Source organism: Siphateles boraxobius, unplaced genomic scaffold (assembly GCF_051911475.1).
Source record: "Siphateles boraxobius isolate OS27281-9 unplaced genomic scaffold, OSU_SipBor_1 21, whole genome shotgun sequence".
Lineage (NCBI taxonomy): Eukaryota > Metazoa > Chordata > Actinopteri > Cypriniformes > Leuciscidae > Siphateles > Siphateles boraxobius.
In genome coordinates this window covers 363,662-383,264 of record NW_027508822.1, presented here as the reverse complement: position 1 = coordinate 383,264, position 19,603 = coordinate 363,662, and the positions used below count along the sequence as shown (strand labels likewise).

Sequence of the window (19,603 nt, the reverse complement as noted above, 5' to 3'; positions counted from 1 at the left end):
CCCTGCTCTCACGCCCCTGCTCTCGCGCCCCTGCTCTCACGAGTCATGACTGATTTACTGAGCTTCCGCCGCTCCGCAGCGCCGGCGCGCCCCTGCTCTCACGAGTCATTACTGATTTACTGAGCTTTCGCCACTCCGCAGCGCCGGCGCGCCCCTGCTCTCACGAGTCATGACTGATTTACTGAGCTTCCGCCACTCCGCAGCGCCGGCGCGCCCCTGCTCTCACGCCCCTGCTCTCACGAGTCATGACTGATTTACTGAGCTTCCGCAGCTCCGCAGCGCCGGCGCGCCCCTGCTCTCACGAGTCATGACTGATTTACTGAGCTTCCGCCACTCCACAGCGCCGGCGAGCCCCTGCTCTCACGAGTCATGACTGATTTACTGAGCTTCCGCCGCTCCGCAGCGCCGGCGCGCCCCTGCTCTCACGAGTCATGACTGATTTACTGAGCTTCCGCCGCTCCGCAGCGCCGGCGCGCCCCTGCTCTCACGAGTCATGACTGATTTACTGAGCTTCCGCAGCTCCGCAGCGCCGGCGAGCCCCTGCTCTCACGAGTCATGACTGATTTACTGAGCTTCCGCCACTCCACAGCGCCGGCGAGCCCCTGCTCTCACGAGTCATGACTGATTTACTGAGCTTCCGCCGCTCCGCAGCGCCGGCGCGCCCCTGCTCTCACGAGTCATGACTGATTTACTGAGCTTCCGCAGCTCCGCAGCGCCGGCGCGCCCCTGCTCTCACGAGTCATGACTGATTTACTGAGCTTCCGCCACTCCACAGCGCCGGCGCGCCCCTGCTCTCACGAGTCATTACTGATTTACTGAGCTTCCGCCGCTCCGCAGCGCCGGCGCGCCCCTGCTCTCACGAGTCATGACTGATTTACTGAGCTTCCGCCGCTCCGCAGCGCCGGCGCGCCCCTGCTCTCACGAGTCATGACTGATTTACTGAGCTTCCGCCGCTCCGCAGCGCCGGCGAGCCCCTGCTCTCACGAGTCATGACTGATTTACTGAGCTTCCGCCGCTCCGCAGCACCGGCGAGCCCCTGCTCTCACGAGTCATGACTGATTTACTGAGCTTCCGCCGCTCCGCAGCACCGGCGAGCCCCTGCTCTCACGAGTCATGACTGATTTACTGAGCTTCCGCCGGTCCGCAGCGCCGGCGAGCCCCTGCTCTCACGAGTCATGACTGGGTGATGGGAAGCTCGGATCATTTTACTGACTCTCTTGAGTCATTCGAGTCATTTCGTTTATTTAAGTGGCTTTAAATGTTATACACTTTTAACAGCCAAATTCCCTTATCACATCCACCTACGCAATGTTGATCATATTCTGAATTAAGAAATCATAATGCAGTAAAAAAATATTTACAGGGAACATAAATAATTACTTTACCTTCCGAGTCTTACGTTCATTTGGGAGATCCGTTCATTGCGTCACGTGACATAAACTACGCAATGAAAAGATCGTTCATTAATCACCTATTAACGGGATGGAATAATTTTTTTATTAAAAAAAATCAATGATCAATGATCAATGCTTTTGTAGCATTACGACCCAGCAAACATGCTTCTTTGGGGCCCGAATGGGGCCCTTGCGGGCAGCCCACTGTGGGCCCAGATACCGGCGTAAAATGCGGGGCACGTGTGGGCCCCACAGTTTGGGACCCAGGTGGGGCCCCAGTGGGACAGCCCAAAAGTGTGGGCTGACTGTGGGCAGGCCCACAGTAAGTAGAGTGGGCCCCCATGGGGCCAGTTGTGGGCCCACAGCAAACCCTTATAGGGGCCCAGATACCGGCGTGAAATGAGGGGCACATGTGGGCCCCACACTATGGGACCGAGTGGGCCCCATGCGGTGGGCAAAGTGTGGGTATACTGTGGGTACAGTGGGTTAAGTGTGGGCATACTGTGGGTACATTGGGTTAAGTGTGGGCATACTGTGGGTACATTGGGTTAAGTGTGGGCATACTGTGGGTACATTGGTTTAAGTGTGGGCATACTGTGGGTACATTGGGTTAAGTGTGGGCATACTGTGGGTACATTGGGTTAAGTGTGGGCATACTGTGGGTACATTGGTTTAAGTGTGGGCATACTGTGGGTACAATGGGTTAGTGTGGGCATACTGTGGGTACATTGGGTTAAGTGTGGGCATACTGTGGGTACATTGGTTTAAGTGTGGGCATACTGTGGGTACATTGGGTTAGTGTGGGCATACTGTGGGTACATTGGTTTAAGTGTGGGCATACTGTGGGTACATTGGGTTAGTGTGGGCATACTGTGGGTACATTGGGTTAGTGTGGGCATACTGTGGGTACATTGGGTTAGTGTGGGCATACTGTGGGTACATTGGGTTAGTGTGGGCATACTGTGGGTACATTGGTTTAAGTGTGGGCATACTGTGGGTACATTGGGTTAGTGTGGGCATACTGTGGGTACATTGGGTTAGTGTGGGCATACTGTGGGTACATTGGGTTAGTGTGGGCATACTGTGGGTACATTGGGTTAGTGTGGGCATACTGTGGGTGCACTGGGAAAAGTGTGGGCATACTGCGGACAATACAAAGATGTGTTGTAATATATCTGTGGCCTTAACAAACAAGATTAGTTTGGTTCTACTTTGCATTTGCCACAATACATGCAAAATAATTGCACTTGTTGAAAGTCGAAGTAGTACATTACAAATCATATGTTTTAAATAATTTAATTTATTCACAGTCATGTAAAAAATATATACAATACATTACCATTCAAAACTTCAGTCAGTACGATTTTTTAAATAGCCCTACTTTTGAACAAAGTAATCTAGTCATCAGCATGTAAATCGTGAAAAAAATTCAGGAATGTTTGAACAGAACTGTCAAAAGAGCGACTTTTATTTGAAAAAGATTTTGAGTAAAAAAAAAAAAAGTAAAAAAAAAAAATCATTTAAAACCACATCAATCAATCCCCTCAGATACCGGAGTAACTTCCTCCTTCCACCATCCCAGTCTCTTGCATTAGGATCAGCATCAACCCCTTTGGATGCTGCTTCAGCTGTGTCAGCATCTAAAGTGAGAAGAAAAAAAACAACAACAACAACAATTGAAATGTTAACATAAAAAAATTGTATAAAAAAATGGGGGTTGATCCAAGTGTAATTTATTCACTTGTGTTTTCCCAAGGGTAAGGCCATTTCCACCTCAGAGAACAAATAATCTTCTGTACTTTGACTGGAGGATAATTTGAGTTCCGGAAAAATAGTTACAGGTTTTTTATTAATATTAAAAACAAATGTAGGTGGTGTTGTTGAGAGAGAAACATACAGAGAGTGAACCAATTGAGGGCATGATGAAATGAGAGCAAGAGAACAATTTACAAAAATTATCAACACAATATATAATTCTGTCAACTTGTACTCACACTCATGTCATTCCAAACCTGAATTATTTCTTCTGTGGAAGATTCTTCTGATATTTCGAAAAATGACTCGATAAAAACTCAATGGGATTTTCATTGTATGGACAAAACAGATTAAACATTATTTAAAATTCTTCTTTTGCATTCCACAGAAAAAAGTAAATACATGTTTGGAACAACATGAAAAACAATCCCTTTAATGTCTTTATCAAGAAATCATTGATGGCTTTAACTTGCAGCATGAATATGTCATTTTTATAAAAGAAAATACAGATAATGTGTCTGACAGTCAAAAATGTACTTACACAGAAAAAGAGTGACCTGTGCCCGAGTGGCTCTCTGTTGGGTTTATTTAGCTGTTTGACACACAACACAATTAAGGAAAAAAGAGAAAAGACAACTGAATATTAGTAATATTACATATTACAAAAATCTATACAAATAAAAATTATTATTTTTTTCATCAGTGATTATTGACTAATTAATATGTCAGGAGTTCTCAACTCTGGTCCTCGAAGTGCACTGTCTTGCAGTTTATGTCCAGACCTGATCAATTTCACTTGCTCTTTTAACCATATTAACAGATAACATAAGCAAAATGTTTATGAAAATGTTTATGAAAATACAGTTGTGTATTTGGTATATATGGTGTAAAGAAAGTTTTTGTAAATGTCATTGGCAAATCTACAATGCAAAAACTGAGACACTCTGTGGGTTGCCCACAGTAAATCCTAATGGGGGCCCAAATGGGCAAAACTGCTATGGGCCCCGCATGGGCTAACCCACTTGGGGCCCGTGTGGGTTTTATTTGGGTAAGCCCACTGTGGGCTTGCCCACAGAAAGCCCATATGGGGCCCCAAAGGGTTTGCCCTTGCCCACACTGTCCCACAGAAAACCCACACCTACCCACAGTGGGCCCGCACTGGCATGTTTGCTGGGGAGGACGTGCTTCTCACCCTTCCTGTTACAGTGGCTTCAGGAGAACGCAGTTTCAAAAAAGTTGAAACTAATAAAAAAAACTACCTTAATGGACTGAACATGAGCTGGCACAGAAAATTGAAATAGAGGATGCAGTCAAGAGCTTTGTGGGGTGGTGATGGCAGAGTGGATAAGAAAATCCACTGTGAGACACCAATGTGTCCCTGAGCAAGACACTTAACCCCTAGTTGCTCCAGAGGCGTGCGACCTCTGAAATATAGCAATTGTAAGTCGCTTTGGATAAAAGCGTCAGCTAAATGAATAAATGTAAATGTGCTGCGATGAAGGCCCGCCGTGCGCGCTTCTGAAACGTAAGTTAAGCTTCATTTGCTCTTTAATCGTTATTTAAGATGCTGAATCTGCTGATGATATAATGTGCTTGCGGACATTTCATTTGTGTGTGTTTTACGCACATAAGAAAGTGGTGTAAAGAGATTTGCAAGCAACAGTAATTTGAGGAGGTGAAATGTGATTATTTGGAAAAGTCCTGTCATGACTGCTTAAAGAAATGACTCCTGCATAAACTTTAATATTGTTGACATTTTGGGCACACGCGCGGTGCGCACTATTTGCGTTATGTAGGCCTTAAACGACATAACGCAAATAGGCTTATTGGTCTTTGTGTGTTGTTGCTGGTTTTGCGTTATATGTATATGGCATATTGGTCTTTGTGTGTTGTTGCTGGTTTTGCGTTATATGTATATGGCATATTGGTCTTTGTGTGTTGTTGCTGGTATACGTTACAAATAGAGGGGTGGCACAATTGTTTTTCGCCTAGAGCGGCAGATGTGCACGCGCCGGCCCCGCAAGGAAGTATCCTTGACATTGAGAAACGGCACCAGATCCTCTCATCTCCCTAATGTAAGACCATCTCTGCTAGTAGGGACTTGTTCACAATGTAAGATAATGCAAATATCAAATTTAAAAAAGCCGTTTTCAGGATAAATAACTAGCGGGCAAATATCACAATGATTTTTTTAAATGATTGGCAGATATTGTTATTGTTATTTACAGTTTGTATACAAAAAAGTAAAGACTAAGGTCTCACGGTCCACCCCTTGCTAATGCGCTGAATGGTTTAGTCCATCTGCATCTGCACAATCTTTGTTTGCCAGTAAGTTGAGCATCTGGCGGAGCGTAAACTCCGACTGTAGAAAAAATGTCTTTCTCACAGAAAGCCAAATCAGGCCACCAAAAAAGAAAGGGAAGACAGCAGAAGGAAAGAAAACAAAACAAGGAGAAACAATTGGTAACTGACTTCTTTTCAAAGAAAGGTGAGCACAAACTAGAACACGAAATGTATAGTGCTAAACTGCTTGAATATCTCCGCGATCGTTAGTGAGGAAAATGAACGAAGACAACCCGTTTAAAAGAGCAGAACATACACTTTCAGATGATCATTTGGTGAAAAATGTAATCAGAGGTAAAATCTAAATCAATAAACTGTACGCTAACAATGCTGTTTGCAGACAACACACCATTATAACAGCCTAATTTGAAACATGTATAATTTTAAAGTAATAGGGTATAATATCTAAACTCAGCAATAATAGGCTATCAGTGTCATAGGTAGCCTTGGAAGCTCATCGGTAGATACATATCATATCAACATTATATTTATGTCAGATTCAGCAGAAGCAGATCTTAACATTGTGAAACACATGGCCCTCAGTTTCAGAAACTGTCCCATCAGGAAGTGGAGAAGCAACAGACCCTTCATCCTCCTCTTTAGTTTTGAGACAAGATGAGCTAATATAGTTCAAAATTAAAGCAAACCATTTTTAGCCATTTTGACTGAAAGCTGTTAAGTAACACTAATATCGTAGTGCGTTTTATTATATTAGGTTATAATTAGGATAAGTGGTTAATATCAAATGTGTCCCTCTATCTATCTATCTATCTATCTATCTATCTATCTATCTATCTATCTATCTATCTATCTATCTATCTATCTATCTATCTATCTATCTATCTATCTATCTATCTATCATTTCAATTGGATCTTTTTAATAAAAAAAACTTGACATTAAACGCCCCTTGAAATGGATCATTCATAAATAAATCATTGCTTAAGGAGAAATAGATTTGATTCTGATATATCATAGACACGTTTAACATGTTAATATTTTACATATTTAGTATTTATCTACACATATTTTGTTGTTAATCAAACCTTCCCAGCACTCTTCGACATTTTGTGTTCAAGGCAGACACGGACGAAACCAAAGTAAAAAAACGAGCACGAAACGAAACTTACGATGATTCATGACAGTCTGAGGACATCAGCGCCACGATAACGGTCTCAAACAAATTTATCCTTTACGCAATGATCCTTTTAAAGCGTTTCAAAGTTTCAAACCATGTTAAATTCCTAAAGGAATACAGAGAGAACGGCCTTTCATCCACCCAGACTGATGCTAGAGACATTGCGGAAGAGATGGAGATGCCAATGGTCTTCCCCATTACACGGGGCCGAAAACCCAAATGCCAGTTTCCGTACGAGCCCCAAAATCTGGATTTTTCCTTGTCAGTGACACCCGAGGAAAAGTTCAGGAGAGATGTTTTCCTCCCACTAGTGGACTCTGCCATTACAGGCACTAGTGAGCGCTTCAAGTTGATGGAGACATTTCATGGTCTGTTAGGTTTCATTTATAGAAGAGAAGAAATGAAAAGGGCCGTAGAAAGTTACACCCTCAAAGAAAGATGCGCAAATATAGAAAAAACCCTCGGCGATGTGGACGCTGAGGACCTTGTGCGTGAGATCTCGGCCAAAGAATCCACTGGCCTGCAGATTTTGAGCTACATTTACAGAAACAATTTAGTTGAACTGTATCCAAACCTCAGCATTGTTCTCCGACTCATGATGACAGTGCCTGTGACTGTAGCGAGCGGAGAAAGGAGTTTCTCTAACTTGAAGCTAACACACCTGAGGTCAACAATGGAGCGGCTGTCCAATTTAAAAGTCAGTCAATTTTAACTTTAATACGTGTGTATCAGTCTGTGGGACTATCAGTTCCCCTTAACTGTCACCTGCCCGTATACGGGCAACCTAAATTTACTTCACTATATTACTATTACTGTAAATCCTAATCTAGTCATGACAAACTATATATCGTTGGAAAGGTCTAAGACTCCTAAATCGATATTTTAGCGCAGTTTTTTTCTTACAAATTATGAATGAACAGTAATACATGAATTTATGACAAGAGTGCGCCTCAAAAAATCGACGTCATTACAGGAGTTTCTGACCTTTGTCACAAAAAGTCGACGCACACACTTTTAATAATTGAAACTTTGGTTTTTAGTGCTAAAGTTCATAATAAAACATAATCTAGTATTTTTCAATAAAAAAAAGATAAAATTATCTTTTAAAAAGTAAAGTAAGAAGTCCTCTAAAAAGTATAATATATATATATATATATATATATATATATATATATATATATATATATATATACATCATTTTTTATTATTATTATATCAAATATTTTAGTAGTTATCATAAATTAGGGATCATTTGAAAGCTTACAAACTCAAAATTCATCCTGTGAAAAACGTTTTGAAATTGGACGTTGCGTTACCATAGAAACGGTATTTTTTTATTAGGCCCCTCCCCTTTTGGGCATCATCTTTCATAATTTACTATCAAAACCTTTTCTAATCTTGACAAAACACATATAGTCAGAAAGGTCTGAGTCTCAAGGTTCCATATTTAGTGACAGAAGTGATATTTGGATAGAAATTTATTAATTTGTTATGGCAGAATGCATACAATTAAATTAAATGGAATTCAATGGCACCCGGTGGCTATTTTTGGTATAACGCCAAAACAAAATCTCATGGGAACTTCAATTTTTGTGATATCAACTTTAAATTTGGAACACAACTTGGTTAGATATATAGCTTTCATTTTATAGTAATTTTATAGTGAAAAATATTTTGTAAAATATTTATTTTATATAAAAATATATATATATTAATAAAGTATATTTGATTTACTGTAAATTATAACTTCCATAACTTTTTCATACTTCAATTATTTGAAGTGCTTTCACTTCAGGAATAATCTGCTGATTATTTAATTTAAAACAAGACCAAACTTAGGTCTATATTCCAAAGCATTCTTGAATTACAATCATTTAAGTTTGTATAGTGCATTTTAATGTCAATTATCAAAAGGGGGGGGGGGGGGGGGGGGGTGACAGTTATTGGATTAAAGCCCTGTTTTAAGATCATTTCTGATGAAATAGAACGGTTAAGATTGAAATTTGGACAGATGCTGCTGGCCTGAGAATTTTCGGTTTCTGTGGTAACACCCCATCACCTCCACAATGGTTGCATAGGTGCACTGGAACAATCCTTCCTAAAACGCATTAAACTTTAGTTTACAAAGACATGAAACTCACCGAGTGGTCTGGGGTGTTCACTGATATGCTCACACAAAAATCGCTGCAAAAGATGCTTTCCAACAGGTTTTATCGTATAGGTTTTGCCAATACAAGTCAATGGAGTTGGACAAAAACTACGATTAACATCTTGTAGCAAATATAGTATATTACATCCAGGCTGAGTTATAACTTAGATCCCTTCCAAACACACCTGTTAGTCTGGTAATCTTCAACTCAGCTGATAATGGCCAGAATGTGTATGTGTGAATTCTTTCTGGCAACGAAATACCTTTTACTCCTACTGTTTATTGACCAGTTTATTTAAGGTAATTTAAATGTTCACTGGAACGATGAAGGATTAGCAGAAGGCTCATTACATCACCTCTGTATAAGGACGTGTAAGGGACAAATATACTTGCAATTATGTCATTACACTAGTTCAGTGTTTCCCAGCTGTTCCTGAAAGGAATGAAATATTGTATGTCTCCATTTTTTTAACAGATTTGTTATTAAATTTGATATTATTTTTATTTATTAGTAGGCAGAAACTCACTTTACTTAGACATTTTTGTGTATTTTCTTCTTACACCATGTTAATTTTGACAAAACACAAATAAATGCATAACATACCAACTGTGTAGATGCAATAACATTAAATAAGCTTAAAATTAGTATGCGTTTCTCATACAAACATAATAAATAATAAAATGAAGTGCTTGGCGATCACAAACAGGAACAAGGACTGAACTCATCTTCCTGTAAAGGGTGACTAAACCCTACAACAACTTTTTTTAGTTAATGATCTGTAAGACTTGGGCTTTATTATAGATGTTCATTGATTCGAGTAAATATTTTGACATTTGGGTATACAGTGTTTTAATTCTACAATATATGGTGTAAAAATGTCTGAGTGCTGCCCTCTTCAGGTTGAACGGTGGGTACTGCAGTTAAATTTTCCTACTGGATGTTGTGGTGCCGCGTGACATAAGCAGGCACCAGCTCACCACGCCCTTGCCTACAGAGAGACACGGGTCTCAGGTGCACGCCCCCCCTGCGCTGGGCTCTGCACACATTTCTAGCATTTTTCAAATATTGCCAGTGGGTGGAGTCGGGGGTTGAGTTACCCTCTAACTGGCCAGAAATGCATCTAATTTTGTCTGAAGTAAAGTTTCTTAAAAGTACTTCCACGTTTATGTTGGTCAGGTTACAACCTGTAAAAACAAAGTTACAAAGAGTTTTGTTACAAGAACGTTCTTCAAATATATTCAGTGTTGGTTCTGGGAACATAAAAAAGTCCTGTTTTCTTCACGTTAGAGGAACGTGTTCTAAAAGGTATGGTGTTCATTTGTAACATTCCAAGAACATAATGTCCAGTTTCCTGAATGTTACTAGAATGTTATTTAGGGTTAATATGATGTTCCTGAAACATTCTTTCAATCATTCAAAAGAGAAATAATAAGAAAAACTACAACTTTCTTTAGCCACAACCATAGATGAAATCACTGAAGATAAAAGAAGCAATTAAATCTGTGAAGATCTCAGCAGAGGAGGATTAAACATCTCCACAAACAGCATTACCAGCTTCACGTATTACTAACCAGACTGACTTTATTTCTGTCAGACGTCTACAGAAGTTCTTATTGAGAATTAAATGAGGTTTAGATGTTGATGTTTGGTTGAAAGTGTTTGTTTGTTTGTCACCATTATGGTGATCAGTGTTTGCTTTGGTTGGGCTCTTGATCATTGACTTTAAGTTGATTCTTTTTCAGTAATTGCATTTGTTTTCAGAAAACATTTCTGCATTGATAAAGCAGATCAACATGGCTGTTTTAACACTCAAATGACAGATCAACATTTATGTTCCCACTAAAATGAGCAGATAACACTCAATCAGAAAACAGACTAAAGCATTTTAATTAAATATAAAATGACTGTATGGTTTTGTCAATATGATTACAGGTAATTATATAATTAGATGAAAGCAAACTTGTTCTTAAACTCTGATGAAGAGCCTGATGAACAACATGATTTAAACGATCTGAGGATTGTGCTGCTGGGAGTCTCTGGTGCTGGAAAGAGTCCAATAGCAAATTCAATACTGGGTCGAGAGGCATTTAAAGAAAGCAGAACCAGAGAGAGTGAGATCCAGAGAGGAAGAGTAGAAGACAGAAACAACTCCATCATCGACACTCCAGGATTCTTCAACCCTCATCTGACTGATGAAGAGCTGCAGAAGCAGATGATGAAGAGTCTGTATCTCTCCGATCCTCTTCCTCAGGTGTTCCTGCTCATCATCGACCTGGAGACTTGCATAGAGGAGCAGAGGAACCTTGTGGAGCGAATCCAGGAGAACTTTGGAGATCAAGCTATGAGGTTCACTATGGTGCTGTTTATTGGAAGAGAAAAAATATCTAGAAAAGAATGCATTCAAATCATTGAGAGTGAAAATATTAAAGAGCTCCTGAACTACTTTGAGGGAAAATATCATGTGATAAACAGCAAAAATGAATGTGATCCCTACCAGATCACAATGCTCTTAAAGAGTATTGATGAAATGGTGAAGAACAATGGAGGACAGAACTACAGCCATAAGATTCACCTGAAGAAGGAGGAAAAGAAACAAGGAATGAAGAAAAAACAGGACAAGATTGAGTTTCAAGAGCAGAAGAGAGAGATTAATCCTGAGGGAGAAATAAAATACAAAGGTAAAAAAGACAGAATGACAGGATACAATGAGAGAAAGCAAGAGGATATTAGTGAGGAGAGTCGTGGATATAATCTGAATCTGAGAGAAAGGGATTCTGCAGACCAGGGAGATCTCAGGAAACAGGTGGAAAATCCAGATGAAATGGAAGGACTGATACAGGAGATTGCTAGAGAAAGATCGCTCATAAAATTGGGTAAATATTTAGCCATTTGTGGTTTTATTTCTTTTAATTCTGAGAGATTTTCATGTAAAAAAAAGATAAATGATATAATATATATATATATATATATGTATATATATATATATGTAAGTGCTAGGTGTGCATTGATTGGAAGGGGGAAAAAATACAATATTGAGACAAAGATCCACCAACACCTGGCCATCAATTATCCTAAGTATTATTACTATGATTTAAATCACAATTTTAAAATTAGCTGACCTCATGCAACATATCCAGAGTTTTCAACACAATTGGAACCCACTTTCTAGAAAATAATTGTTAATAATGCTAATTAACTTATTTTATAGTTCTGTCTTATCTTTAGTCATTTTAAGTCATCTTGAGGCCCACTGAGTAAAGGGCCCCTATTGAGCAAAGACAAAATGCTAAGTTATTATAATTCTTAAAGCGTAAATATCATTTTAAATTCCTCTCTCTTTAACAGATCTGAGAATTGTGCAGTTGGGGAAAACTGGATCAGGAAAGAGTTCAACAGGAAACACCATCATCTGCAACTTTGTGTTTAAACAAGGTATTTCTGCTGAGTCTGTTTCTAGACACTGTCAAAGACATGTGACTGCAGTGCAGGATAAAATCATCTCAGTGATCGACACTCCAGGACTATATGATACATCAATGAGTGAAGAAGAACTGAAGAAAGAGATTGAGAAGTGCATCTACATGTCTGCTCCTGGTCCTCATGTGTTTCTGCTGGTCATCAGACTGGGTGTGAGATTCACAGAAGAAGAGAAGAAAACAGTGAAATGGATCCAGAGAAACTTTGGAGGAAGAAGCTTCTCATCACACCATCCTTCTGTTCACTCACACTAATCTTCTAAAGGGGCTTTCATTAAATAAATATTTCAGTGAAAGTAATGATCTCAAGGCTCTTGTTGATGAGTGCAGTGGCAGATTTCACTCATTCAACAATGAAGACATGAGTAATCTCTCTCAGGTCACAGAACTGCTGCAGAAGATTGATGAAATGACGAGGATCAATGGAGGACAGCACTACACCAATGAGAGATTTAAAGAAGCCCAGAGAAGAATTGAACAAGAGGCTTTTAAACAAAAACTGAGAGACTATGGGCAAACAGCACTAACAGTGATAGGAGGAGGAGTAGTAGGAGTAGGAGCGGTAGTAGGAGGTTTAGGAGCAGTAGCAATAGCAATAGCAAAAGCAAAATAAGGGCCATACCCTTATGAAAAGAAAATATAGTGAAGTTCACAACGTAATATTTGGAGGAGTGAACCCATCTAATCTTATAAGCAGCCGCTCACCTTTCCCTGGCATCAGCTGTTTTGGCATCCCTCCACCTCCCCAACTCCACTAATATAATGTAGGCATCTTGCTATCCATACTCATCATCCAAGCATTAGTAGTCCCACTGGGGTGTATATCTAAGCTCGAGTTGAAGCTGCTTCCTCGAGCCCCTCCACTGTGGACAACAAGCCAAATATGCTTAACCTTATTAGCTTCAAGTTTATATGGGCAAAGGAACTCATGAATTTCCCAATATATGAATGATCAATATATTAAATGATAGAACAGTATATTTGAAAATATACAGAATGATATTTTGTGCTAATATATTCAATAATACATAAGGAATTGCTGCTTTTCATATATTGGAAAATATGTGAGAATGTATTTACTAATACATCATAATGTATGTAATTTTATATTAGTACTTTATTGTCATTGTACCACAATGAAATTACTCTTGTCACAACCCCAAAGGTGTATTTAAAAGGAGAAAGTGAAGTAGAACCTATTTAAAATGAGACAGAACAAATTGTATATATTTCTGACATATTTACTCATTCATCCTAAACACACATATATAGAGAAATATGTAATATAATATAATTCTTATATTTTATAATTACATTATACATTTTCAATATTTTCAATATAGTTAACAATAACACAAGCACACCTCCATGTACTAAAGTATTAAGCCAAGAGACTATCACTGTGTTGTGGATATCATAGCCATTCCTTTTAAAATATAACAATTGCAGTTTTAATGGTGTTCAGTTAATCATCAACTGAACCATATAGTCAACTCTTCAGCACAATGGTCACCCCAAAAACTCACACATATGTGAGTTTTCTATACCAGAAAACCTTTTTAAATTAAAAAAATAATAGAGAATTAAAAACTAACAGATCTCCCCCTATATTAATATTGAGCAAACAATAAATAACACTTCATTTTAACATTTGCTCTCCTTTAACAGTCAGAAGCAAAGCATGATGGGAATAAGAAATCTGTTGTAACTCATTCCGTGAATATGTGTGTGTGCGCGTGTATATGTGAACATACGTTCACATGGGAACATGTATGTGCAATGTATGTACACAATAAATGATAAATGTTTGTGAATAATACATGTAATGCTATATTTCTCTTCATTTATAAATATTATATATGTTTTAATATATAGCCATACATAGTCAATGCATATTGTAGCGATGTGGTATAAACATGGGAGGAAGCAGGATCCACGTGCAGTAGTAATATTTATTTAAATAAACTCAAAACTTGACCGACTCGGGAACAGGACAACCAACATATAACACCAAGAACTCACAAAGACTGAACTAGATACAGGGCTTAAATACACAGGCAAACAAGATAAAAAGGGGGTGTGGCTAATTAGAGACACCTGGGAAGACTAATAAAAATGAAAACTACAAAACATGTTTTTTTGTAGTTTTGAACTACAAAACATGGCACAAAACAGGATATAACAAAAGTCCACACAAGACAAGGGGAACACAAGACATGAATCATGACATATATATGAAGAATATAAGCATTAGTTTCTCATATGTGGAAATGTATTATGTAATATATCGCATTATATTTTGCAGTATATTCCCATGTTTGTTCCATAAGGGTAAGCAGTTCATTTACATTTATTCATTTAGCTGACGGTTTTATCCAAAGCGACTTACAATTGTTCACTTGTGAAAGCTTTTATTCCTTCCAGTTGGGGAGGTTATTACTTATTCCTGCCTTCCTACTGTAGTGGTGTGATTGGGTCGTTGCATTCCAAGTGTCCGTCCATCAAGTCCCACCTTTCCACCCTCGGAGCTTGTTGATTTGTCCCAAAATACACAGTTAAATGAAACTATGTCATTAGAACCTTGGAAATTATTCATTTCCTTTCCAAACCTTTCTCAAAGTCCATGTTGCAGTGTTATGAACTTGTAGAGTCCACACTTAGTGCAAATTGTTTGAGGTATCACCCAGATGTCCATTTCTGGGTTAGTGGGTGAGATTACATTGGCTGTTATTCCTGGTGCGGTTTCCACTGTGTGTGCACAGTTCTCTGGATGAATAAGGAGATATGTAGGACATGTTGTACAATGGGCAATTAGATTAGCCTGCGATCAACGGGTCGTTGATCTCGTCACCTCTGGCAGTCCTGATTACCATAGTCCTTAAGTTGTCTTTCACATTCCATCACATCCTCTTCTAAATCACAGTGAGAACAAAGAGAAGAGGTCAGAACTAAAATCATTTCTGATTCAAGCAGAATGAGCATAAAATAAAAATGGACAATAACAATGAGTTGTTGATAAAAATGAGTAATGCATTTAATCGATCATTATTTGAAGCAAATACAAAAAAATAAGTAAAAGGGAAATTGAATGAGACAAATCTCTCTGTTTACTGACTTTAAGACTTATAAGAGCCAAATCATCTCAAGAGAAGAAGAGAAGAAAAGTGTCCAGTTTCAAAGCTACATGAAAGTTTATGTTGTTTCAGTCAGGACCACTATCATCAAATACGATTGGCAATTAGCATACAGTTTGTATTGGCGGTATGGTTCTGTTCTGGGCAAGAACTTCCTGCGCATCCATGCAGCCTAGCGTGGATAAGAGCAGCAAAAACCCCCCTTAGTGTAAACACAATAGAACCAACATGAATGTATGCAGATATCATTAATTCAAGGTTTTTAAGTACATAATTTGAGAATTCATTTTGATTCAAGGGGAATCAGAATGCCAAATCCTGACTGAGAGAGGTGGAGCTGGGGAGGGAGGAGGGTAATGAGCTCCTGAGAAAACACGACAGCTGCTGATAATACTGAAGGAGCTTATATATGTATACAGTGATAGACGTCGTATTCTTATAGGTAGACGTGGATCAGCTGAGTGTCAGCTGATGCGAGCTTGACTAACGTGACCTGCCAGAACTTACACTACGCTTAATACTTGCATGGAAGAGTAGAAGTGGAAGATTTACTAGATGTTCTGATGAAAAACAACAAAGAACAAGTTAAAAATTAAGTGTTATGGCCTCTTATTCAGCTCCTGATCTTCAATGTTTTTTTCCAGTGTGAATTTTCCGGTGTTCTTTCAGTTCATCATCTGTAGTAAAGGACTTCCAGCACTGAAACACACACCGCAGTGTCTAACGTTACGAATAAATCTCCTCCTTCAAATAAATCTTCAAGTGTTTCTTGAGGACTGAAGCCCAATGAAACTGTTTACCGCACTGATCACAGATAAATGGTCTTTCTTCGGAATGAGAAGCTGATGTGATTTCAGAGAGAAAGCTTGAGCCGCTTCTTCCCAGTGTGAACTCTCATATGAATATATAATATCAGGAGACAGATTTTTTGGCTTCTGTTTTTCCTTTCTTGTTCACGACCATCAGGTCTAAAAGAAACATCAAATCATGTTCATCACAAAGTGAAGCTTAAATCCTATCAAATCTGGTCAACAACTGCTGTGCACGATTATGATCTATTTTAATGTCAAGAAGATGATTTGTTATAAGTCACTAGTTTGGTCATGAAACTCTAGATGACGCAGGCTTGACGTGATCTGTAAGCAATCACATCGTTTCCTACACGACACAAACTGATTGGCCTCTAAACTATGCAAGAATGTAAGAATGTGTTGACAGACCATCTTTTTACAACGAACCTTAAACAAATATGTGTTGGACTGAAGGAAAAGCAAATTGATGCCTGTACAATAGAAGGCGTAAAAGCGTCTACCAAGGGCATAAATGTAAATGTCTTACATGGCAAAAGTTACTTTCAATGGACTTTTTATACAATTATCTTGTTAACCATGACTTACGCAATTCAAAGTGTTCATAAAATGCTAATGTTTTATTTGAAGTAATTCCAATCTTTAATGCTGGTTTCACTAGTGCCACCAAATTCTCTCAAATGTGTATCTGCAGCAGCTCTGGGCATGTGACAAAAGTTTATATCTTACTGGTCATCACATTTCTGTGAAGGGCAAAGAAACTAGTTGAAATATTCTCCAACCTAAACACCAACCTCTTTGTTCTTCAGTATCATGATGTTTCTTTATTTGATGATCAAAACAAACAAACTAACCATGGCTGAAATAACGTATCATTCAGTGACTGAATGATACGTTCATTCAGTCACTGAATTATTGATGAACCATTATTGATGCATGCTGGGAGATATGGGTGAGTTTTGATTGGTGGTACCCAGCATGCATTGCAGCATGAAGCATTTAATTGATTGTCACCATTGTTGAGAGTCATACACTGATTCTTGATGGCGAAGTAATAATGTAAAGAACAACTAAATGTTTTTAAAATCCTTACTATTTGATAAAGAACATTGCTCTCATGCTGTAACATTAAATGGCTTCTATTATAAAACAACACTAATAACACAAATCCTCAAAAATCAGTCAACATCACCCAATCTAATTTTCTCTACGCTTTTTTGCCACAACAAATGTGCTTTATAAACACACAATTAAAGCAGCCAGAGAAAATTTTATACTAAATAGTCAAGGGTAAAGAGTCCAACTAAAGCAAACACTAACCACCATAATGGAGAGTTTAAAATACAACTATTGATTTAATTAAAACAGAAAACAAATAAAGTCAGTCTGGTTAGTAATAAGTGAAGCTGGTAATGCTGTTTGTGGAGTTGTTTAATCAGATCTTGAGAGATTTCATGTATTTTATCTTCAGTTAATTTCATCTAAGTCTGTGGCTGGAAGTAATTCTTGTGTTTTTCTTTCCTTCAATGATTCTTCTTGTTAACAGTGGGTGTTCATCAATAATGATTCAGTTGTATTTTAAAGTCACCATGATGGTGGTTAGTGTTTGCTTTAGTTGGACTCTTGACCCTTGACTATTTAGTATAACATTTTCTCTGGCTGATATAATTGTGTGTTTATAAAGCACAATTGTTGTAGCTAAAAAAAGGCATGAGAAAATGAGATCAGGTGATGTTGGTTGTTTATTGATGATGATGATGTCATCATGTAATTACCTGCATCCCTGATCTTATTCCGTGTCTAATGCTTTGATCTAAAGGATATAGGATTATATAGGATTTGTGGTTTTAATAATGTATTTTTCAAAATAGACGTCATTTGATTCTACAGAATATCTAATAGTGTTGTTTATCAAATAATATACTTGTTTTTTAAAAACTATTAAGTGCACAAAAAACTTTCATCTATTGCTTTACTTAGACGCACACAGACATCAAGAAACATCATATGAATCTCAACAATGGTGACAATCATACAAAATATCCAGTTAATCAGATCACCCCTGAGCATAAAACAAGCTACAAAAAATCCAGCTGCATAATTTATTAATGCAGCAATGCATGCTGGGAGATATGGGTGAGTTTTGATTGGTGGTACCCAGCATGCATTGCAGCATGAAGCATTTAATTGATTGTCACCATTGTTGAGAGTCATACACTGATTCTTGATGACCCAGTAATAATGTAAAGAAAAACTAAATGTTTTTAAAATCCTTAATATTATTTGATAAAGAACATTGCTCTCATGCTGTAACATTAAATGGCTTATATTATAAAACAACACTAATAACACAAATCATCAAAAATCAGTCAACATCACCCAATCTAATTTTCTCTACGCTTTTTTGCCACAACAAATGTGCTTTATAAACACACAATTAAAGCAGCCAGAGAAAATTTTATACTAAATAGTCAAGGGTAAAGAGTCCAACTAAAGCAAACACTAACCACCATAATGGAGAGTTTAAAATACAACTATTGATTTAATTAAAACGGAAATCAAATAAAGTCAGTCTGGTTAGTAATAAGTGAAGCTGGTAATGCTGTTTGTGGAGTTGTTTAATCAGATCTTGAGAGATTTCATGTATTTTATCTTCAGTTAATTTCATCTAAGTCTGTGGCTTGAAGTAATTCTTGTGTTTTTCTTTCCTTCAATGATTCTGCTTGTTAACAGTGGGTGTTCATCAATAATGCTCAATCATTATTCAATCACTTCATTATCTCATTAACTCCAACACTGATTCAGTGTTACATTTAACAGCCAGTAGTGTGCACACTGAGCAGTGTTTATTTCATCTGGGCAAACCCATGTGAGGCCTACATGGAAACTGAGGACAAAACTGTCTGGGTCCCAGTTAGATAGCCCAGGTCAAACCCATTTGGGCCCCACATGGCTGTGCTGGCTGGGGTATTTTTCATTCTTGCCCTGTTCCAAATACCATTCAATTGAAAGGATTTTCTGTGGAGTTAGGAGGGCAACTAAAATATCCAGGTTTATAGTGTTAGTAAATGTTTTGTTTTTATTTACGGTAAAAAAAACATCATCCTTCACTTAAAGGGTAACTAACCCTGAACCAACTTTTTTTAGTTAATGATCTGTAAGACTGGGGCTTTATTATTGCTGTTCATTGATTCAAGTAATTTTTTTGACATTTGGGTATAAAGTGTTTTAATTCTACAATATATGGTGTAAAAACGTCTGAGTGCTGCCCTCTTCAGATTGAACGGTGGCTACTGCAGTTGAATTTTCCTATTGGAACTTGTGGTGGCCTGTGGCGTAAGCAGCCACCAGCTAACCACACCCTTGCCAAAAGAAAGACGCGTCTCAGATGCACGCCCCGCCTCGG

General features: G+C 38.4%; 2 protein-coding genes and 1 pseudogene across 5 annotated transcripts in view; 1 reads left to right on the top strand and 2 right to left on the bottom strand.

The window, feature by feature from the left end:
* LOC143746091 (uncharacterized) overlaps window positions 1-19,603 on the bottom strand; it is a 606,033-nt gene that overhangs the window by 513,086 nt on the left and 73,344 nt on the right. The gene's annotated exons all lie outside the window — the stretch shown is intronic.
* On the top strand, window positions 5,502-14,073 carry LOC143746079 (GTPase IMAP family member 8-like; annotated as a pseudogene). Its single transcript, XR_013206428.1, has 3 exons — window positions 5,502-5,637; window positions 10,761-11,651; window positions 12,124-14,073. The product of XR_013206428.1 is annotated as a GTPase IMAP family member 8-like (transcript).
* Window positions 14,187-19,603, bottom strand: part of LOC143746087 (uncharacterized) — a 29,115-nt gene continuing 23,698 nt past the window's right edge. For 2 of the 3 annotated variants that reach the window (XM_077237817.1, XM_077237818.1), the window contains one exon: window positions 14,187-15,166. In XM_077237817.1, the coding sequence (XP_077093932.1) occupies window positions 15,145-15,166 (22 nt within the window). In that variant the 3' untranslated portion in view covers window positions 14,187-15,144. Of the gene's footprint in view, window positions 16,357-19,603 lie in introns of all 3 variants that reach the window. The other variant, XM_077237816.1, reaches the window with a different exon arrangement.